Below are 23,154 nucleotides of genomic sequence, written 5' to 3' on the forward strand. Positions count from 1 at the left end.
AATTTAGACAGAGTCTTGCTCTATTGCCATGCTGGAGTGCACTGCAACCTCTGCTTCCCAGGATCAAGTGACTCTCCTGCCTCAGCCTCCTGAGTAGCTGGGGACTACAGGCATGTGCCACCACACCCAGCTAATTTTTGTATTTTTAGTAGAGACAGGGTTTCACGATGTTGACCAGGATGGTCTTGATCTCTTGACCTCGTGTTCCACCCGCCTTGGCCTCGCGAAGTACTGGGACCGTGCCTGGCCACATTTTTTAAATAGTGAAAATTGAGTTCGTTATAAATATCTGAAGTTTTGTTTGTGTTTTTTTAATGTTTGTTTGAAAGTCACCTCTATCATCTTATCAAATATTTTCATTTTGGAGATTGAATTTTTGGTGGCAGTTCTGTATATCTCACTTTTATTTCTCCATTTTAACCTTCTCCAGGAAGAATACAGAAATTCCATGCCAGCATCCAGTTTTCAGCAGCAAAAACTGCGTGTCTGCGAGGTCTGTTCAGCCTACCTTGGTCTCCATGACAATGACCGTCGCCTGGCAGACCACTTCGGTGGCAAGTTACACTTGGGGTTCATTCAGATCCGAGAGAAACTTGATCAGTTGAGGGTATGTTCATGTGTTTCTGGAGAAAGCTGAGGAGTCTTGGGGTGTCTTCACGTTTCTTTAATTTTTAAAAACCTTATGTTTTGGCTGGGCATGGTAGTTCATGGCTGTAATCCCAGCACTTTAGGATGCCAAGGTGGGCGGATCACCTGAGTTCAGGAGTTCGAGACCAGACTGACCAACATGGTGAAGCCCTGTCTCTACCAAAAATACAAAAATTGGCCGGGCATGTTGGTGTGCGCCTGAAATCCCAGCTACTCAGGAGGCTGGGGTAGGAGAATTGCTTAAACCCGGGAGGCGGAGATTGCAGTAAGCCGAGATCATGCCATTGCACTCCACCCTGGGCGACAGAGTGAGACTCCGTTTCAAAAAAAAAAGAAACCTTATGTTCTGATCTCTAAGAACTTGAGTTTTATAGTGAAATACTCAGATTTCATCACTTGGGTTCACACAAGAGACATGATAGCTCAGAGTCCAAAGGAGACTTGGAGATTTATTCTGGACCCTGTTGTTAAGGGAAGAAAATGGCAGAGCCTATTCCCAGGGTACATACAGTTCGTTGTGTACCTCTGAAATAACTTCCTTTTGGCGATGAGAAAGAATCTGTGTGGTTGGTCAAGACAGAATGTCACATATCCTGGCTTCTTGCCTGTGAGCCACCTCAGAAGGGCAAGGTGAGGATGGGGTTTTTCTGGTAGCATTGTACCATATCTGTGTTCCTTCCTCAAGGCTCTAAGACATTTAAAAACTTTTTTTGTTTTGTTTTTTTTTTTTTTGAGACGGAGTCTCACTCTGTTGCCCAGGCTGGAGTGCAGTGGCGCGATCTTGGCTCACTGCAAGCTCCGCCCCCCAGGTTCACGTCATTTTCCTGCCTCAGCCTCCTGAGTAGCTGGGACTACAGGTGCCCGCCACCATGCCTGGCTAATTTTTGTTGTTGTTGTTGTATTTTTAGTAGAGACAGGGTTTCACCGTGTTAGCCAGGATGGTCTCGATCTCCTGACCTCGTGATCCTCCTGCTTTGGCCTGCCAAAGTGCTGGGGTCACAGGCGTGAGCCACTGTGCTCGGCCGACATTTAAAAAGTTTAAGTACAAAATGCTAAGAAGGAAGGTTGAACGTGCTTCCACTGCTTTGAATTGTCTTCCTTCACATTGATGGAGCTCCCCCTTACCGCATATTAGGATGGTGGGAAATTAGCCAGCCTTCCCTCATATACCTGCAATGTAGTGGAGGGACAGACATGTCACTGACTGCAGTACACTGCAGTGACCATGGCCAAGGGCCTTGTGTGCCCCAGGAAGGAGCTGTTCACTCAGGCAGCATATGGCAGGGCGGTGCGCCTGAGGAGGGTGCCATAGGTGGCTGTGTGAACCTGGGACCGTGATGGGAGCTGGTGTAGCAGTGAGGCTTTTCTCAGCCACTGATCTTGAAACATTTTGCTTCCGTGTTCCCGAGAGAATTTTGAAAAGCAATGTACTCTGTCACATTTTTAAGTTGTAATTTTTCTTTATAAGTTTATAGGTATAAAAGACATAAAAATAAGGCTGGGCGCGGTGGCTCATGCCTGTAATCCCAGCACTTTGGGAGGCCGAGGCCGGTGGATCATGAGGTCAGGAGTTCAAGACCAGCTTGGCCAACATAGTGAACCCCCGTCTCTACTAAAAATACAAAAATTACCTGGGCGTGGTAGCGGGTGCCTGAAATCTCAGCTACTCGGGAGGCTGAGGCAGGAGAATCACTTGACCTGGGAGTCGGAGGTAGCAGTGAGCTGGGATCACACCACTGCACTCCAGCCTGGGAGACAGAACAAGACTCTGTCTCAAAAAAAAAAAAAAGTCTGGACGCAGTGGCTCAGCCTGTAATCCTAGCACTTTGGGAGGCTGAGGCGGGCGGATCATGAGGTCAGGAGATTGAGACCATCCTGGCTAACAAGGTGAAACCCTGTCTCTACTAAAAATAAAAAAAATTAGCCAGGTGTAGGCCGGGTGCTGTGTCTCACACCTGTAATCCCAGGTTTGGGAGGCCGAGGCGGGTGGATCACGAGGTCAGGAGATTGAGACTATCCTGGCTAACAAGGTGAAACCGCATCTCTACTAAAAAGACAAAAATTAGCCGGGCGTGGTGGTGGGCGCCTGTAGCCCCAGCTACTCAGGAGGCTGAGAGTGGGGAATGGTGTGAACCCGGGAGGTGGAGCTTGCAGTGAGCCAAGATTGCGTCACTGCACTCCAGCCTGGGCGACAGAGAAAGACTCTGTCTATAAGAAAAAAAAGTAAAAGTATCTATGTATCCAATAGAATTATAAATCACAATTTAGTATGCATTTACCACACCATTAAAAGTTTGCTCTTGGCCAGGTGCAATGGCTCACACCTGTAATCCCAGCACTTTGGGAGGCTAAGGAGGGCGGATCACTTAAGTCAGGAGTTTGAGGCCAGCATGGCCAACATGGCAAAACCCTGTCTCTACTGAAAACACAAAAATTAGCTGGTCGTGGTAGTACACATGTGTATTCCCAGCTACTTGGGAGGCTGAGGCAGGAGAATCGCTTGAACCTGGGAGGCAGAGGTTGCAGTGAGCCAAAATCGAGCCACTGCATTCTAGCCTGGGCAAGAGAGTGAGACTTTGTCTTAAAGAAAAAAAAAATGTTTCTTAGCCGCTGGAAATGTTACTTTCCCGTTTCTCCTTTGAATTATATTTTCATTTCATATCCCAGAATTTTGTCTTACTATAGTTTTTGTTTGTTTTTGAGGCAGCGTCTTGCTCTGTCACTCAGGCTGGAGTGCAGTGTTACAGTCTCAGCTCACTGCAGCCTCCACCGCCCAGGTTCAAGAGATTCTCCTGCCTAAGCCCCTCAAGTAGCTGGTACTATAGGCATACACCACCACCCCTGGCTAACTTTCGTGTTTTTAGTAGAGATGGGGTTTCGCCATGTTGCCCAGGCTGATCTCGAACTCCTGAACTCAGGTAATCCACTCGCCTCTGCCTCCCAAAGTGCTGGGTTTACAGATGTGGGCCACAGTGCTTGGCCTAATGTAGTATTTTTTAAATATCTGCAAGTCATATATTTCCTTAATGTGTATCTCTGTGTTAGAAATGTGAATATTGTGAAATGTTTTTCCCTTCTACACAGCTTGTTTTTTTTTTTTTTTTTTTGAGACAGACCCAGGCTGGAGTGCCGTGGCTGGATCTTGGCTCACTGCAAGCTCCGCCTCCCGGGTTTATACTAGTCTCCCGCCTCAGCCTCCCGAGTAGCTGGGACTACAGGCGCCCGCCACCTCGCCCGGCTAGTTTTTTTTTTTTTGTATTTTTTAGTAGAGACAGGGTTTCACCGTGTTAGCCAGGATGGTCTCGATCTCCTGACCTTGTGATCCACCCGTCTCGGCCTCCCAAAGTGCTGGGATTACAGGCTTGAGCCACTGCGCCCGGCCTAGACAGCTTGTTTTATCATTGCAGCAAGAGTTGACCAAAACAACATAACTTGTATTATAGATTTTGATAAATAATTATTAAAGTAACAGTGCAAAATATTTGGAAGTGCTCCTCTTAATGATAACGAGTGTAGGCGTTCTATGCCCTAATTAGAGGAGGCTTCACTCACAGTACTCCCAGAGGTATCCACCTTCCTTGGCCTCCCAAAGTGCTGGGATTACATGAGCCACTGCACCTGGCCAATCCTTAGTTTTTTTTTTTTTTTAAATGCCATCCTTGAGGCTGGGTGTGGTAGCTCACGCCTGTAATTCTAGTCTTTAGGAGGCCAAGGCAGGAGAATTGGTTGAATGCAGGAGTTTGAGACCAGCGTGGGCAACATAAGGAGACACTGTCTCTACCAAAAATTTAAAAATTAACCAAGCATGGTGGTGTGTGCCTGTAGTTCCAGCTACTCAGGAGGCTGAGGCGAGAGGATTGTTTGGACCTTGGAGCTCAAGGCTGCAGGCTGCAGTGAACTGTGATCACGCCACTACACTCCAACCTAGACAACAGAGGGTTGTTTTTATTTTGTTTTCAGAGACAGGGTCTCCCTCTGGCACCCAGGGTGGAGTGTAGTGATGTGATGGTAGCTGATAGCTTATTGTCACTATAAGCTGGAACTCCTGGACTCAAGTGATCCTCCATCCTGAGTCTCCTGAGTAGCTGAGACTATAGGCATGCACCACCACATCTGGCTAATTTTTCTTTTTTTTTTTTTTTGAGACGGAGTCTCGCTCTGTCGCCCGGGCTGGAGTGCAGTGGCCGGATCTCAGCTCACTGCAAGCTCCGCCTCCCGGGTTTACGCCATTCTCCTGCCTCAGCCTCCCGAGTAGCTGGGACTACAGGCGCCCGCCACCTCACCCGGCTAGTTTTTTGTATTTTTTAGTAGAGATGGGGTTTCACCATGTTAGCCAGGATGGTCTCGATCTTCTGACCTCGTGATCCGCCCGTCTCGGCCTCCCAAAGTGCTGGGATTACAGGCTTGAGCCACCGCGCCCGGCCAATTTTTTTTTAGACAGGAGGTCTTACTATGTTTCCCGGGCTGGTCTCAAACTCCTGGCCTCACATGATCCTCCCAGTTCAGCCTCCCAGAGTACTGAAATGGCATGAGCCACCATACCTGGCTTTAATGCCGTCCTTAAACATAACCTTAAAGGTGTCCATCTATGTGTGCCCTGCTGCAGACACAGGATGAGCATGGGCGGAGCTTTAGAGCTGCAGATGCCAGCCAGCCAGCTTTCCATCCTTGTCGTGCCCTTGTGGGGAGCGTGCTCTCATCCACACTGGGTATGGACGATTATCCTTATGTCATCGTGGCTCTCTGGACGGAGAAGACTAGTGATTCTTTGTCTTACTGGCTCTGACTTGCTTCCACTCGGGGCTTCACTTGGCACAGATGAGGGGCATTAAATGCCTTAGAGTTGATATTGGGAGTAGGGGTTACACAGAACGGTGCCCGGTGCTTTTCCACTCAGCTTGCGTTGATGGTGTTTTCATTGGTGAGGTTTCTCATAGCCTTCTCCCCCTTACATTGCTTTCTTAATCAAGCCTGATGATTCACGTCATCGTGTGTTGAAAGCCAGTTGCAAAGGATTTGTGGTCCACCTCCCCTGGCCTGCTGTCCTCTAACTCAGTTTGGTCTAAAGCCAGCGTAGCACCCAGCACCCTGAGGTTGGGCTGCTTTTTGGCTGCAGGGGTTCTGCTCCCAGTAGCAAGATGTGTTTGATCAGATATGTCTGTTCTTTTTTACCATAAAGTTTGTAGAGTCTCCTAGCTATCTGGGTTGGTTTGAAACAATGTGATCAATTCCCTGTGAGTTAGAAGTATAGCACCACTTAGAATAGACAGTTTGTTACCAAATTGTTAAAATCTAATGATAGGCTGAGTGGCTCAGCCTGTAACCCCAGCACTTTGGGAGGCCAAGGCAGGAACATTGCTTGAGCTGAGGAGTTCAAGTCCAGCCTGGGCAACATAGCAAGATCCCTTCTCTATAAAAAATGTTTAAGGATTAGTCCGCCATGCTGGCACACTCCTGTAGACCCAGCTACTCAGGAGGCGGAGGGCTTGAGCCTGGGAAGTTGAGGTTCTAGTGAGCTGTGATTGTGCCACTGCACTCCATCCAGCCTGGTTGAACAGAGCAAGACCCTGTTTCACAAAAAAAGTGGCTGGGCGCGGTGGTTCATCCCTGTAATCCCAGCACTTTGGGAGGCCAAGGCGGGCGGATCATGAGGTCAGGAGATCGATACCATCCTGGCTAACACGGTGAAACCCCGTCTCTACTAAAAATACAAAAAATTAGCCGGGCGTGGTGGCAGGCACCTGTAGTCCCAGCTACTCTGGAGGCTGAGGCAGGAGAATGGCAACCTCCAACCTCCGGGAGGCGGAGGTTGCAGTGAGCCAAGATCACACCACTACACTCCAGCCTGGGCAACAGAGTGAGACTCTGTCTCAAAAAAAAAAAAAAAAGTAAATAAAATAAAATGTAAACGAGGCCAGGTGCAGTGCCTCACGCCTGTAATTGCAACACTTTGGGAGGCCGAGGCAGGCAGATCACGAAGTCAGGGGTTCAAGACCAACCAGACCAACATGGTGAAACTTTGTCTGTACTAAACATACAAAAATTAGCCAGCTGTGCTGGCGCACGCCTATAATCCCAGCTACTCAGGAGGCTGAGGCAGAAGAATTGCTTGAACCCGGGAGGCAGAGGCTGCAGTGAGCGAAGATTGCACCACTGCACTTCAGCCTGGGCAGCAGAGTGAGACTCCGTCTCAGGGAAAACAAAAAAAATGTAATGATAAAGCATTTTTTCATGTGTTACCTTCTTCATTAAGAAGTTTTAAAAATGAATGTGTTGGCCAGGCCTGGTGGCTCATGCCTGTAATCCCAGCACTTTGAGAGGCTGAGGCAGGCGGATCACCAGGTCAAGAGGTCAAGACCATCCTGGCAAACATGGTGAAACCCCATCTCTACTAAAAATACAAAAATTAGGTGGGCGTGGTGGCGTGCGCCTGTGCGAGGCCAAGGCAGAAGAATCGGTTGAACTTGGGAGGTGGAAGTTGGAGTGAGCCGAGATTGCGCTACTACGGTCCAGCCTGATGACAGCGAGACACCGTTTCAAAAAAAAAATGTGTTCCCATTTCCTTAAAGTGTCTCTTCAATTTTTAAATTACCAATACTGAGCTTATGTAAAGCTGCTTTGTTAAGTAGCATTCACACTCTGGTTTGTGTAACTTGCTCTTCACTCATTTTTTGTTTCATTTATTTAGAAAACTGTCGCTGAAAAGCAGGAGAAGAGAAATCAGGATCGCTTGAGGAGGAGAGAGGAGAGGGAGCGGGAGGAGCGTCTGAGCAGGAGGTGAGCCTGAGGGCTGGCAGTGAATGAGCTGCACTGGCCTCTGGCATTCCCTTGTCTGTCCATTCCACTGTTGCTTGGAATAGTCAGGGCCATTATTAAGGAAAGTAGTAAGGCCAGGCCTGGTGGCTCACGCCTGTAATCCCATCACTTTGGGAGGCCGAGGTGGGCAGATCACTTGAGGTCAGGCATTCGAGACCAGCCTGGCGAACATGGTGAAACTTCGTCTGTACTAAAAATACAGAAATTAGCTGGGTGTGCTGGCAGGCGCTTGTAATCCTAGCTACTTGGAGGCTGAGGTGGGAGAATCACTTGAACCCAGGAGGCAGAGGTTGCAGTGAGGCAAGATCGTGCCACTGCATTCCAGCCTGGCCAACAGAGTGAGACTCCATCTCAAGAAAAAAAGGAGGCCAGGCGGGGTGGCTCACGCCTGTAATCCCAGCACTTTGGGAGGCCGAGGCGGGTGGATCACGAGGTCAGGAGATTGAGACCATCCTGGCTAACACAGTGAAACCCTGTTTCTACTAAATACTTCAAAAAATTAGCCGGGCGCGGTGCTGGGCGCCTGTGGTCCCAGGTACTCCTGAAGCTGAGGCAGGAGAATGGCGTGAACCCAGGAGGCAGAGCTTGCAGTGAGCTGAGATTGCGCCACTGCACTCCAGCCTGGGAGACAGAGCGAGACTCTGTCCCCGCCCCCCCCCACCCCCGCAAAAAAAGAAAGAAGTAAACAACATATTCAGTCCAACAAAACGCAGCCCAGCCCTGGGCTGTGTGTGCATGGCAGTCAGGTAAGGGATCCAAGCTGTTGAAGGCTGTGTGTGGGCATTGCTGTTGATTTACTGAGTGCTATGGGGCTGTTGGACACCTGTTTACAGAGGGGGGTGGTGCCTACTCCCCTTTGGCAAGCGTGCTGGGCTGGCGTGGAAGCAGCAGGACCTTGGGGAGCTGGGGAGGAGAATCCAGATGGAGGACGTGGCAGTTTAAGCCAGGTAAGGGGCGGAAAGAGTCCAGGGAAGTTCTGGGATAGAACTGATGGGATTTGCTGGTAGTGTGTGAAGTGTACAGAGGAGGAAATGAAGCTGGTCTCCTGGTTTTTGGCCTGGAGTTGCTGCTTGGTGAGGTTGGAAGGCTGGGTATGGTGTATTGCAGTGGCAAGAGGTGGGAAGTAGAAGATGCCTCTGGCCACACTCAGCTTGAGAGGCCGTCTTGAGGTGGGGCTGTTGAGTCTGATTGGAGTTCAAAGAAGAGATAGGAGCCAGAAGTAACCACATCTTGTTGGACACAGCTCGTTGTCCAGGAAGGTTCCCAAACCATTTTTCCTGAAAGAATTCCTCAGTGCATAACTCAGGGTGAATGTTTATTGTGTTTGTTGTTGTTTTTTTTTGTTTGTTTTTGAGACAGGGTCTCTCTCTGTTGCCAGGCTGGAGTGCAGTGGTGCGATCTCGGCTCACTGCAACCTCCACCCGCTGGGTTCAAGCAATTCTCCTGTCTCTGCTTCCCCAGTAGCTGGGACTACAGGCCTGCGCCATCATGCGCAGCTAATTTTTGTATTTTTAGTCGAGACGGGGTTTCACCATGTTGACCAGGCTGGTCTCGATCTCTTGACCTCATGATCCGCCCACCTTGGCCTCCCAAAGTGCTGGGATTACAGGCGTGAGCCACTGCGCCCAGCTGTTTGTGATTTTAATCATCCAGCAGGAGATTCTGATTGCACAGAAACAGTCTAGAAAAAAATATTAAGCAAAACACACAATCCATTTTTTGCATGGAGTTGGACATTTTTACATGCACTGTCATGTTTAGGCCGTGCGTGTTGTGGGTGTACATGGGGCCGCTTGGCCTTAATGGCTTATGGGCACAAAATGAGGCCTCATAGCTTGCCTTTTTCAGACGCTGGTTGTGTGGCAGAATGAGCTGATGACTCTCACCTGGCAGGAAGCCTGTGTCTGGAACTTACGGCTTTGCTTTCACTTTTCGGTGTTTTAGTGTGCCCCACTTGCTGGCTGCACGTTCTGTGCTGGAGTCTGTTGTAAAGACTGGAGAATCATTTATAGGACTTGGGTGTAAAGACTGGAGAGTCATTTGTAGGACTTCGGTGCAGCACAGTCGGTGCAGACTTTTCATGGCTCTTGTAATGTTAAAAGGCTGCGTCTGATGCTCGGATGTGGCCCCCTCTGTGAGGCTCAGGTGACACTGAGTGTGCCACAGAGCGGCTGCCACAGAGTGGCTCTGGGGATGGGAGCAGTGGCACTTCCCATTCAAACTGGGAACATGCAGGCAGCTCGAACACAGTAGGCTTTTGGGGGCAGTGCCTCCCTTCTGATACATGGAGCCCTCCCCCGCCCCCAACCCTGAGAGGGTGAGGAACGGCTGCTTTCGGGAAGTCATTCACTTTTTTTTTTGAGACAAAGTTTTATTCTTGTTGCCCAGGCTGGAGTGCAGTGGTGCGATCTCAGCTCACTGCAACCGCTGCCTCCTGGGTTCAAGTGATTCTCCTGTCTCAGCTGCCTGAGTAGCTGGGATTATAGGCGCCCGCCACCACACTTGGCCAGTTTTTGTGTTTTCAGTAGAGATGGGGTTTCACCACGTTGGCCAGGCTGGTTTCCAACTCGTGACCTCAGGTGATCGCCCGCCTCGGCCTCCCCGAAGTGCTGGGATGACAGGTGTGAGCCACCATGCCTGGCCTTGTTCATCTTTTTTTTCCCCCTTTTAGGTCGGGATCAAGAACCAGAGATCGCAGGAGGTAGGTTTCCAGGTCCATTAAAATGTTGTCAGTCAAATATCTCTTTCCATAAGATTTTTCTTAACATTTAATGTTCATGCCTTTACAAATGTTATCTGGCAGGTAGGGCTGGCTTGTGAAGGGCACAGGGCAAGGGGTTGCTTGGTGCCATGGAGGATTCCCACTGTTAATGAGAGGGAAGGTCGGGGCCTGCAGGGTGACAGGAGTATCCAGGCCAGATGTTTTCAGGAGGCCTCATTGGAAAGGTCCTAACCATTGGAGATGAACTGATGGAAATATTTTAAACCCAAATTTGTGGGAGTAAAGGGGAAAATGTCAGTAAAGCAGCGAGCAGAATCTGCTGAGGGGTGGGGCTCTGGTAGTGTTGGCACCTGTAGAGTCTCAGCCTCAGAACTTTCTGATTTTTCAGGTCACGCTCCCGGGATCGGCGTCGGAGGCGGTCAAGATCTACCTCCCGAGAGCGACGGAAGTTGTCCCGGTCCCGGTCCCGAGATAGACATCGGCGCCACCGCAGCCGTTCCCGGAGCCACAGCCGGGGACATCGTCGGGCTTCCCGGGACCGGAGTGCGAAATACAAGTAACTACTCTGACTCCTTCGGTAGCTGCAACCAGGAGTGAGCCCTTCTCTGTGTTCCCAGGGTCTGCTGAGGCCGTGTCTGGTGGGGATGGGGCTGGGCTCACACTCAGGAGTAGGGCTGGGGAGTCGCGAATGGGACTCAGGTCTGGGAAGAGGCGAGAGGGCTGTGGAGGAGCTCACGCGGCTCCAGGTGTTGCTGCAGGGGCTGTACGTGCACCAGCCCGCACCCTGGGCCTGTGCACTGTCGCATCCATACAGAGTGCCTGAGACTTACGTCCTCACCAGGCCCTGCTTACCTGTTTTGGTTTTTGTTTTTGATATTTTTTTTCCATTGTGTTTTTACGTAGTGTCATGTTTTGTGCATATAGTGTTGTATTCTCCTTTGCACTGTTTATGTTACAGTGAAGGCTCTCCTTATTAAAAATCTTTGCAAAGGTCACTTTTTAATGGCTGTTTAACACTCCATATGTGGTGGCAAGTCTGGCTGGCCTCTGGGGGGGTGTCCGGGTGTAGGGGATGCATGGCCTTCCCTGGCCTGGTCTGCAGGTCCGTCGTCGTACCTGAGCAGCCAGCAGAAGTGGGGCAGCAGCCTCCACTGAGCCTCTGGTTCCCATTCCCAGGTTCTCCAGAGAGCGGGCATCCAGAGAGGAGTCCTGGGAGAGCGGGCGGAGCGAGCGAGGGCCCCCGGACTGGAGGCTTGAGAGCTCCAACGGGAAGATGGCTTCACGGAGGTCAGAAGAGAAGGAGGCCGGCGAGATCTGAACCCGTCTCCCGGGTGCTGTAAATAGTCTGATAAACGTTCACACAGTCTAAAATTACCCTTTATATTTGCTGAATACAACTCATCTTTTGTAGTTTAAAATTTCTATTGTTTTGGAGCTAGCTGTGAGTTTCTAGAATTGTACAGAGTTGCTCCTGTGTTCTGGGGTCATGTTGAGTAGGAATAAATAAATCTTGACGACTGCCTCCTGAGGCTGCAGTGGGGTCTCTGCTGTCTTCTGCTTAGAGGCTCTTCACTGTGACCCCGTGCCAATGCCACCATCGCCTCACAGAAACCATGACTTACTCGTGGGCCATGTCTTGTCTTCTGGCATCCAGTAGATGGCAGGGTACTTCCTATTCCCTGCACCTGACTGACGGGACCCAGGTGTGCATGCTGTTTGCCCCGTCCCACACAACCTTCTGAGTGTCTGAGCTGCCCATCTCCAATGGGGAGGAGGGAGGGGCTCCCATTCTGCCTTCATTTATTTAGGAAAAGCTGTCTTGTCTGGTCAGCTGCTACCACAGCCTTAACTTGGGACTCAGGTGAGTTACACTGCACTTCCCCTTTTGAAGGTACTAGCACAAAACAGAGACCTATGGGGCTGGGCGTGGTGACACATGCCTGTAGTCCCAGCTACTACTCAGAAGGCTGAGGCAGGAAGATCTTTTGAGCCCAGGAGGCTGAGGCAAACCTTGATTCTGCCACTGCACTCCAGCCTGGGTGACAGAGGAAAACCCTGTCTCAAAAAAAAGAAAAAAAAAAAAGGTGGTTTGTCTCATGTCCCATGTGAGCTGATTATGTTACTCACCTCTCAGTTCTTTCTAATGTACCTGCTTTACATCAGGTAGATACCAAAATGAAGGGCCGGGTGCAGTGGCTCACGCTTGTAATCCCAGGACTTTGGGAGGCAGATCACTTGAGGTCAGGAGTTCGAGACCAGCCTGGCCCATGGTGAAACCCTGTCTCTATCCAAACTACAAAAATTAGCTGGATATAGTGGCGGACACCTGTAATCACAGCTACTTGGGAGGCTGAGACAGGAGAATCGCTTCAACCCGGGAGCTGGAGGTTGCAGTGAGCCGAGATTGCATCCAGCCTGGGCGACAGTGAGCCTGTGTCTCAAAACATCACAAAAACCCAAAATGAAGCCCTTCTGAAAAGGGTACCTGCTAACTAATGTGTAGATGATGGGAGCTTCCCTTTTTCACTTTGTGGGAGATTTTTTGGAGGGAATTGCTGAGGTTCCATTGTTAACACATAGTCATCCTCATTCGCTCTGTTTCTGCAGAGGTACAGATGCCACCCTTGAGCTGGTTGGCTCAGTGGGCACACACAGGTGCTGTGGTTTGGGTCTTTTCACCACCAGTATCATGATGTAGCTGGTGTCCCTGCTCTGGGTTCTCCTGCCCTAGGCTATCCCCTCCAGGAGGACAAATGGGTAGGTGGGCTGCTCTGCCAGCCTGTGACACAGGTCTTGCCTGGCCAGCTGTCTCCAAGGAAAGGAGGGTGGAAGGGGCCACCCTGCGCAGGAGTCACTTGGGATTGATGCTGTGCTTGGGAGTCATCACCCGTGTTGATGTTCCTCACCCGCACCTTTTCCTGCACGTGGGACTCGGGTCCTTACTCAGCATGTGAACTTTCCTCCTGTCTTCCGGGAGGGAGTGGCTGGGTCTGGGCTACCTGTTCCCAAGCCCACGTTGTGGTCATGGCTGTGGCTGCCTGGGTGATGAGTGTTGGTTTGCACCCTGGGTTTCCCTGGGGCTTAAGCAGACAGCCTCACCCTCAGAGCCATTACTACTGTGAATCGTTTGGATCTTTTTCCATCTAGGCATACATTTGTATGTGTAGACAAATAGTTGTTTTTTGCCTTTTTCTTTTTTTTTTTTTGGTCAGGGCGTGGGGTTTACAGAAAAGGTGCTGTGCCCCTGGCCTTCAGTACTCACATCCTGTCCCCTGTATCTGCTGATCACAGCTGAAGGAGACAGGTCCTCCTGGGATGCAGCATCAGTGTCCTCAGCCGTCCCTGGTAGCCTCATGCTGGTGCAGCCGTCCGGGCCACCAACCGTGCGGGGAGAGGTACTCCTTCCTCTCTACCATGCAGGGACAGTCGGGTGGGCTCTTAGTACACCTGCCAGGTGGTGCTGACCAAACTGAGCTTCGTGCCCCCAGTGCAGTTTTGCTGATACCACCCACGACAGCTCTTTCTCCCTCCCTTCTCTCTACTCCCAAATAACCCACACCAGGTTCTGCTGTCAGAGTCCGCTATAGGAGACCCATGTTTTCACTTTTTTCATCTAATACAGTGAGTCCTTCTTTTCCACAGCAGTACCAGTAAATCTCGCTGAAGGTGGCTACTAGGAGGCATATGGGTCTGGAAGTGTATCCCTCCCATATGAAGAAGTCTGTAGTGTCAGGTGGAACAGGCCCTTGTCTCCACCTACAGGGCACCACCATGGCCTGTAGCCCAGGCTGGAGGAGAACAGAAGAGAAGGGGGCCTCTCCAGAACTTTTGGTGATTTAAAAAAAAAAAAAAAATTTTTTTTTTGAAACGCAGTCTTGCTGTCTGCCAGGCTGGAGCGTGGATGGTGCGATCTTGGCTCACTGCAACCTCTGCCTCAGCCTCCTGACTAGCTGGGAATACAGGGGCCCGCCACCATGCCTGGCTAATTTTTGTATTTTTAGTAGAGAGGTTTCACCATCTTGACCAGGCTGGTCTTAGATTCCTGACCTCGTGATCTACCCGCATCGGCCTCCCAAAGTGCTGGGATCATAGGCATAAGCCTCTGTGCCTGGCCAAAATTATTTATTTTTTTTTTGAGACGATCTTGCTTTGTCACCCATGCTGGAGTGCAGTGGTGCAGTCATGGCTCACTGCAGCCTTGAACTTCTGCACTCAAGTGTTCCTCCTGCCCCAGCCTCCAAGTAGCTGGGACATAGGCGTGCACTACCACACTTGGCTAATTTTTTATTTTTTGTAGAGATGGGTCTGACTATAGAGACCGCATCTGGCTAATTTTTTGTATTTTTAGTAGAGATGGGGTTTCACCATGTTGGCCACAGGATCAGTCCTCAACTTTGTGAGTTCTGTGCTCTGCTCGAAAGTGCTTGGATGCCCTCAGCGATATCTTTTTTTTTTTTTTTTTTTTTTTTTTTTTTTTTTTTTTTTGAGACGCGGTAGTCTCGCTTTGTCACTCTTCCCTCTAGGCTGAGTGCTCAGCTGGCCGCACTGATCTCGGCCTCTCACTGCTGCTCCGGGCTCTCCTGGGTGGGTTCCCGCTTTCTCCGCTCCGTCAGCCTCCGAGTAAGCTGGGACTACAGGCCGTGCTCCCGTGCCACCGCTGTGGCCGTGGCTAGTTTTTTGCTATTTAGTACGAACGGCGGTTTCACCGTGTTAGCCAGGAGGTCTCGATCTCCTGAACCTCGGTACTCCACCCGCCCTCGGCCTCCCAAAGTGCTGGGATTACAGGCTTGAGCAACTCAGGATATTCTTGGGAACTCCTGGGCTCAAGCAGTCTTCTCACCTCAGCCTCTCAAAGCACTAGGATTACAGGTGTGAGTCACCACAGCTGGTAGTGATTTTTTTTTTTTTAAGGTAAATGGCTCTGTTTGGTAGGTGCTGTCAATGCTAAACTAGCTGGACAGGGGCTGACCTGGTGCCACCTTTGCCTCCTGAACAGGGTCACCTTGGGCTTGGGGAGCACATAGGCCTTGACCAAATCCCTGAGTAGGTTAAGGGTAGTCCTGAGGGGAGAAGAGGAGGATGTGGACGAGAACTGAGGCCATTTCCTACCCCAGTATACAGCCATCATGGGACAGGCAGGTGCTGGAGCAGGCCGAGGACCCCAATCTGGGGTAGCATCCTTTGGTGGATGGGGTGGCAGCCTGGAGCCAGAGCCGTGTTGGCCAGGATGGAACTTTTATTTATTTTTATTTTTTATTCATTTACTGTTTTTTAAAAGAGACAGAGTCTCACCCTGTCACCCAGGCTGGAGCGCAGTGGCATGGACTTGGCTCACTGCAAGCTCTGCCTCCCGGGTTCACGCCATTCTTCTGCCTCAGCCTCCCGAGTAGCTGGGACTACAGGTGCCCGCCATCACACCCAGCTAATTTTTGTTTGTTTTAGTAGAGATGGGGTTTCACTGTGTTCACCAGGATAGTCTCAATCTCCTGACCTCAAGATCCGCCTGCCTCGGCCTCCCAAAGTGCTGGGATTATAGGCATGAGCCACCGCGCCCGGCCAGAATGGAGTAAAGTGTGCATAAAACGTGCTGTTGTAACACTTTTTCAGTGTACAGTTCAATGGCCTGAAGTGTATCTACATCCTTGTGCAGCCTTCATCACCACCTGTGCAGGGGTGGCTTTGAAAAGGCAGAATGCGGCGGGGCGCGGTGGCTCACGCCTGCAATCCCAGCACTTTCGGAGGCTGAGCCAGGTGGATCACAAGGTTGAGACTGTCCTGGCCAACATGGTGAAACCCCATCTCTACTAAAAATACAAAAAATTAGCCAGACGCGGTGGCAGGCACCTGTAAATCCCTGCTACTCGGGAGGCTGAGGCAGGAGATGCGCTTGAACCCGGGAGCTGGAAGTTGCAGTGAGCCAAGATCGCACCACTGCACCCCAGCCTGGGTGACAGAGCAAGACTCCATCTCAAAAGAAAAAAGAAAAAAAGGCAGAGTGCAAATTACCCTGGACTTGAGTGGACCTATGAGTCTCCCCAACAGTGTGGAGGGCCCACAGCTGCTCCCCTAGATCTGCCCCTCTGGGTGGGTTCTGTACCAAGTGGGCTGAGCCCTTGAGCCAGGGCCAGCTCCCTCCAACCTCCACATCTCCAGGGAGGATGGAGTCTGGCTCTTCCAACTTCAGTGATGCTCCCGATGTAATCCCAGGCCCAAGAGGGTGTCCACACCTAGTTACAGGAATCTGAGAGCCTGATGCTTCTCCAGGGTCCCTGAGCCTCCTGGGCTCCAAGTGCTGGCTCCTGTGTGCAAAGGTGCAGCAGCTGCGGGTCCTGTGCTCTGGGAGCACACAGGATGATTGAGGTCAGACTGACTCGAGCTACCCCAAGGACAGAGAAACTAGAACGTAGACCCAACCTTGTGGTTCCCAGCAGAGGGGGACTTATGGGTGGGCTAGGGGACAGGTTTTCTTTTCTTTTTTTTTTTTTTAAGACGGAGTCTCGCTCTGTCACAAGGCTGGAGTGCAGTGGCGAGATCTCAGCTGACTCCAACCTCCGATTCACTGGTTCAAGTGATTCTCCTGCCTCAGCCTCCCAAGTAGCTGGGACTACAGGAGCCCACCACCACGCCCGGCTAATTTTTTTGTATTTTTAGTAGAGATGGGGTTTCACCGTGTTAGCCGGGATGGTCTTGATCTCCTGACCTCGTGATCCGCCGGCCTTGGTCTCCCAAAGTGTTGGGATTACAGGTGTGAGCCACCGTGCCCGGCCCCAGCCGATTAAGTTTTAAAAAGACATCACTAATCAAATGTCAGCTCCCAACCATGAAGAGCAGTCAAGGGTGCAGGCACTGGGCCCCCACTGGTGAAACAAATGAAGGCAATTTTGGCAATATTACCCAAAAGCCGTAGCCGTGGGCACACTTACCCCAGAAATTCCACATCTGTAAACATCCCTCTAGGAAATCATGTATGTGTATACAATTTTAGCTATAAATATTCACAGTAAGGTTTTCTGCAAAGTTTTCAAAACTATACAGACACAAATGAAAAATCACCCGCAACTGCTTTCCCTTTCTGGGATTATATCAAGTGGTGACAGTTGCCTTCTCTATCCCTGTAGTCCCACACCCATGGAAGACTGCTGCCAATATTTGGTATCTATTTTCAAGTTTTATTGTGGTTATGTTAATATAAAAATTGATTTATGCTTTACATATAGACTGTGGCATGATCTGTTATATGAAGGTCCTGGCATTTCTCCATGTCTGTGCTCAGACTGACCTAATTCTCTGTGATGGGTCCACAGTATTCCCTTGTGACTCTACCATAATTTAATCTGTCTCCTGTTTATGAATATATTGGTTGTGCATCATATTTTTTATTTTTTTATTTTTTTGAGACAGAGTCTAGTTCTGTCACAAGGCTGGAGTGCAGTGGCGGGGTCTCAGCTCACTGCAACCTATATCTCCCAGTTCGAGTGATTCTCCTGCCTCAGCTTCCCGAGTAGCTGAGATTATGGCACATGTCACCACGCCCAATGAATTTTTATATTTTTAGTAGAGACAGGCTTTCACCCTGTTGTCCAGGATGGTCTTGACCTCCTGACCTTGTGATCCATCCACCTCACCCTCCCAAACTGCTGGGATTACAGACGTAACCTGGTTTTTTTTTTTTTTTTTTTTTTTTTGAGACGGGGTCTCACTGTGTCACCCAGGCTGGAGTGCAGGGGCACGATCATAGCTCACTGCAGCCTTACTCGCCCTGCTCAAGTGATTCTCCCACCTCAGTATCCTGAATAGCTGGGACCTCAGGCACACGCCACCACGCCTGGCTAGTTTTTAAATTTTTGTAGAGACAAGGTCTCCCTATATTGCTCAGGCTGGTCTCAAACTCCTGGGCTGAAGCAGTCTTCCCAACTCAGCCTCTCCAAGTGCTGGGAGTACAGGTGTGGGCCACCGTGTGCCCAGCTAGGTGCATGTCTTTGAACATCACTGCAAATGTCCGTTGGCCTTTGGTCCATCTGAGTTGCCTGTCTTCTGGCTTTTCTGTTAGGCTGATGGACTAGAAAGGGATAGGGAGTATAGGGCCAGAAGAAAGATAATTTGGAGATCTATCTGTTGTTTTTTTTTTTTTCTTGAGACGGAGTCTTGCTCTGTTGCCTAGGCTGGAGTGCAGTGACTCGATTTCAGCTCACTGTAATCTCCCGCCTCCCTGGTTTAAGTGATTCTCCTGCCTCAGCCTCCTGAATAGCTGGGATTACAGGTGCCCGCCACCACGCCCGGCTAATTTTTGTATTTTTAGTAGAGACGGGGTTTCACCATGTTGGCCAGGCTTGGTCTCAAAACTCCTGACCTCAGGTGATCCTCCTGCCTCTGCCTCCCAAAGTGCTGGGATTACAGGCGTGAGCCACCATGCCTGGCCCGGAGATCAAATGTAGTAGAGATGTTATCTGCCACGTGTAGCAAATATTTTCTTCAGCTCCTCCCCTCCCCCCTTTTTTTTAGATGGAGTCTTGCTCTGTCTCTCAGGCTGGAGTGCAGTGGTGTGATCTCTGCTCACCGCAGCCTCCGCCTTCTGGGTTCAAACCATTCTCCTGCCTCAGCTTCCTGAAGCTGGGATTGCAGGCGCACACCACCACACCCAGCTAATTTTTGTATTTTTAGTAAACACGGGGTTTCACCATGTTACCCAGGCTGGTCGTGAACTTCTGGCCTCAAATGATTTGGTTACCTTGGCCTCCGGAGTGCTGGGATTACAGGCATGAGCCACTGTGCCCGGCCTGTCCACTTCTCAGTGTCACCTTGAGAATACTATTTCTGAGGAAAAGCATCTGTACATGTGCCTAGAAAGACTAGAACAGCTACGCATTAAATGTGAGGGGTCTGGGTGGGGCCTGTCTCTGCCCCGTGTGTGTGTGTCTGTGTTACACATGTGCTCTTGGATGTGACAGCCATGTCCTGTTCTTGTTTACACATAACACATTTTGCCACGTGTCAAGTGGGAGCTGAAGGATGTGCTGCACCCGTTCCTGGACCTGGGATACACAGGAAGGTGCAGCAAGCGTTGTTTTCGGAAGTTCTACAGTGACCATGATTGGTTTTATGTGGACAAATATAAAAAAGAAGGCCTAGCTTCCCTCTCCGTAGTGGTGTCGGGTGAAGGCAGGGGTCTGGGTCGGCTCCTGGCCCACCTTGCCTGCTACGTGGCTAGGTGCTGGGGCTGGTCCCACCTCCCCCACCGCAACGCCCCCGGCACCCCAGGTCCCCAATTCCAGGCCACAGCTGTGGAGCCATTAGCGGGCTGCGCGTTGCGCAGGTACCGACTCGCGCCGGGAGGGGGCGCTGTTCCCTAACCTGTTCCGAGTCGGCCTCGGGTCCTGACGCCGCCCGCGCGCGTTCACGCTGCAGGTGCGGAGTTCTCGCAGTGGGCCCGGGCCGCGTGCTTGAGCCCGAGTGGGGAGGACGAAGCCAGCCGCCCTCGGGATGGGCAGAATCGGCCGTCCTCGCAGCCCGCCGCCCGGGGCGACCCGCGGCCCCCACCTGCCACCGCACTCGGGAGGGTCAGACCGCACGCAGGTCGGAGCCCCAGTGGCCGAGGCCCCAAACCTGCTGGGGGTGGGACGAGGCGCGTCTGGATCTGGGCACTGGGGGTGCGCCCCAGACCCTCGCTTTTCCGTGGGGCGGGGCGGCGCCGCCTTCTCGCGTCCTGCCTTCGAGAGAGCACGGCAAGAAGGCTGCGCCTTGGGGAGGCTTTACTCATACACGGGGAAGATCGCCTGGGGGTCACACGGCCACCCACCCACAGTTCAGCGGTACTCGGAAGCCAGCGCAGAGATCACGTGGCTCAGGAACTTGTCCAGCGACGCCTGCAGCGCGGGGCTGAAGTCTCCGGGGTAGTGCCGGGCGAGAGTCACCAGCAGGCAGTGGCCCAGGAGCTGCGGCGAGCGCGCAAGGCTCACTTGCCTGGACCCGCCCCACATGCCCCCCGCACCCGTCCCGCCGGAGCCCTCCCGGGAACAGGGGCCCAGCACGGCAGCCGCTCACCGGGAAGCTGGCTGGGTCCACTCGCAGCTGGCAAGCGTGCAGGTGGCTCAGAGCGGACAGCGCGCGGGGTAGGTCGTCTAGGCGCTCCACGGCGAGGCTCAGCGCGTCCGCCACCTTCTGGCCGTGTGCTCTAACCTGGGCGGAGCCGGGGTTCAGGTCTAGGTGGGAGAAGTAGGTCTTCGTGGCGGGGAAGGCCAGGAAGGTCCTGCGAGAGGTACGGCGGTGAGGCGCGTCCGGGGGGCTTGGGGAGGGAGGACCCCGGAGGGCGGGGGCGCCCAGCCTCGCCGCACCTCTCCAGGGCCTCAGTAGCGTAGACGCCGACGTTGCTGCCCAGTTTCTTCCACAGGGCGCGCACCAGCGCCCGGTCCTCCGCGGACAGCGCCATTCCCGCGCTGGAACCCGCCGCGCCCTGCCTCCCCGCTGCGCCTGCGCGGACCGGCCAGGGGTCCCGCGGCCACCAGGGGGCGCCGCGCTGCAGCCTCGCCACCCGGATGCCTGGACCGCGCGGCCTCGATCTCCGACAGCTCCGACCGGGGCCCTCTGAATCGCCCTGGATCCAAGGCCCCCCGTCTTAGGTGTTCACCATATAGTTTTCAGTCTCTACTAAAAACACAAAAATTGGCCGGGTGCGGTGAGTGCAGTGGCGCGATCTCAGCTCACTGCAACCTCCGCCTCCCGGGTTCAAGCGATTCTCCTGCCTCAGCCTCCCGAGTAGCTGGGATTACAGGCGCCGCCACCACGCCCAGCCAATTTTGTATTTTTATTAGAGACATAGTTTCACCATGTTGGTCAGGCTGATCTCAAACTCCCGACCTCAGGTGATCCGCCTCGTCCTCCCAAAGTTCTGGTATTACAGGCGTGAACCACTGCGCCCGGCCATATGTGTTATGATAACACTGAACTTCGGCATGGATTTGTCATTGGAAGTCAGTTTATTCTGCCTCTTGAGTCTATTGTGACGCTTGCCCAAGTCTATTTTCTCATTTATTATATAAAATGAGGGTGACAATTTCTTCTCAGATTGTGAGAATTAGACGGATAACAACTGTCAGGTGCCTGACTCATAGCAGTGTTTCTTCAGGGCAATGAACGTTTACTGAGTGCCTGGGATATAACCCAAGAATAATAGGAAATGCGTATGCAACACTGACTCTGCTTTACCCCTTATAGCTTTTTTGTTTTAAAAAAATTGTGCTAAAATCGACATAAATTATCATTTTAGCCATTTTTCAGGTGTAAAATTTGGTGATACTAAGAACACTTACAGTGTTATGCAACCATCACCACTATCTAGGTCAGAGCTTTTTCGTCATCCCAAACACCAACTCTGTACTCATTAACAGTAACTCTGGGCCGGGCGCGGTGGCTCAAGCCTGTAATCCCAGCACTTTGGGAGGCCGAGACGGGCGGATCACGAGGTCAGGAGATCGACACCATCCTGGCTAACACGGTGAAACCCCGTCTCTACTAAAAAATACAAAAAACTAGCCGGGCGAGGTGGCGGGCGCCTGTAGTCCCAGCTACTCGGGAGGCTGAGGCAGGAGAATGGCGTGAACCCGGGAGGCGGAGCTTGCAGTGAGCTGAGATCCGGCCACTGCACTCCAGCCTGGGCGACACAGCGAGACTCCGTCTCAAAAAAAAAAAAAAAAAAAAAACAAACAGTAACTCTGGCCCCGGCAGCCACTGATCTGCTTTTGGTTCCAATGGATTTGGCTGTAGTGGATATCACATATAGGTGGGGTCATTCAGTATGTGACCTTTGGTGTCTGGCTTCTTTTACTTGTCAAATATTTTCAAGGTGTAGCTACATCCTATCAGTGCTTCATTTCTTTTTATGGCCGAATAATATTCGCTTGTATGTGTAGACCACCATGTTTTATTTGTTTTATTTACCCATTCATCTACTGATGTATAATTTTTTTTTTTTTTTTTTTTGAGACGGAGTCTCGCTCTGTCACCCAGGCTGGAGTGCAGTGGCACGATCTCGGCTCACTGCAAGCTCCACTTCTTGGGTTCACGCCATTCTCCTGCCTCAGCCTCCTGAGTAGCTGGGACTACAGGCACCCGCCACAGCGCCCGGTTAATTTTTTTGTATTTTAGTAGAGACGGGGTTTCACCGTGGTCTCGATCTCCTGACTTTGTGATCCGCCTGCCTCGGCCTCCCAAAGTGCTGGGATTACAGGCGTGAGCCACCGCGCCCGGCCGATGTATAATTTTAATAATTTTTTCTTTTTGAGATGGAGCTTCACTCTTGTTGCCCAGTCTAGAGTGCAATGGTGTGATCTCGGATCACTGCAACCTCTGCCTTCTGAGTTCAAGTGATTCTCCTGCCTCAGCCTCCTGTGTAGCTAGGATTACAGGCACGTGCCACCACACCCGGCTAATTTTTTGTATTTTTAGTAGAGATGGGGTTTCACCATATTGGCCAGGCTGGTCTCGAACTCCTGACCTTGTGATCTGCCCGCCTTGGCCTCCCGAAGTGCTGGGATTACAGGCGTGAGCCACCGTGCCCAGCCGCTGGGCTAATTTATTTTATTTTATTTATTTATTTTGAGACGGAGTTTTGGTCTTGTTGCCCAAGCTGGAGTGCAATCGCGCGATCTTGACTCACTGCAACCTCCGCCTACCAAAGTGCTGGGTTTACAGGCGTGAATCACCGCACCCGGCCAATTTTTGTGTTTTTGGTAGACACAGGGTTTCACCATGTTGGCTAGGCTGGTCTTGAACCCCTGACTTCAGGTGATCCACCTGCCTCAGCCTCCCAAAGTGCTGCAATTACAGGCATGAGCCACCATGCCCGGCTAATTTTTATAATTTTTTCTTAGGCTTAGTCAACTGAAGCAGCAGGAGTGGAGAAGGAAACAATAAATTTATAACTGGTTCTGATCAATTAATTGTTTTTTTGTTGTTGTTTTTTTTTTTTTTTT

General features: G+C 51.3%; 2 protein-coding genes across 5 annotated transcripts in view; one reads left to right on the forward strand and one right to left on the reverse strand.

The window, feature by feature from the left end:
- LUC7L (LUC7 like) overlaps positions 1–11,736 on the forward strand; it is a 43,082-nt gene extending 31,346 nt beyond the window's left edge. For 2 of the 4 annotated variants that reach the window (XM_017860773.1, XM_017860770.1), the window contains 5 exons: positions 431–607; positions 7,337–7,425; positions 10,136–10,165; positions 10,575–10,742; positions 11,363–11,736. In XM_017860773.1, the coding sequence (XP_017716262.1) occupies positions 431–607; positions 7,337–7,425; positions 10,136–10,165; positions 10,575–10,742; positions 11,363–11,504 (606 nt within the window). In that variant the 3' untranslated portion in view covers positions 11,505–11,736. Of the gene's footprint in view, positions 1–430; positions 608–7,336; positions 7,426–10,135; positions 10,166–10,574; positions 10,780–11,362 lie in introns of all 4 variants that reach the window. The other 2 variants (XM_017860772.1, XM_017860771.1) reach the window with 2 other exon arrangements.
- An 8,182-nt stretch (positions 11,737–19,918) lies between these two features.
- On the reverse strand, positions 19,919–20,811 carry HBQ1 (hemoglobin subunit theta 1). The gene is made up of 3 exons (XM_017860723.1): positions 20,518–20,811; positions 20,228–20,432; positions 19,919–20,118 (listed from the first exon to the last, which is right to left on the reverse strand). Exons 1-3 carry the CDS (start codon positions 20,610–20,612, stop codon positions 19,990–19,992), a joined length of 429 nt encoding a protein of 142 aa, XP_017716212.1. The 5' UTR covers positions 20,613–20,811; the 3' UTR covers positions 19,919–19,989.
- Positions 20,812–23,154: the final 2,343 nt, after the last annotated feature.

Source organism: Rhinopithecus bieti, unplaced genomic scaffold (genome assembly GCF_001698545.2).
Source record: "Rhinopithecus bieti isolate Rb0 unplaced genomic scaffold, ASM169854v2 scaffold_56641, whole genome shotgun sequence".
NCBI lineage: Eukaryota > Metazoa > Chordata > Mammalia > Primates > Cercopithecidae > Rhinopithecus > Rhinopithecus bieti.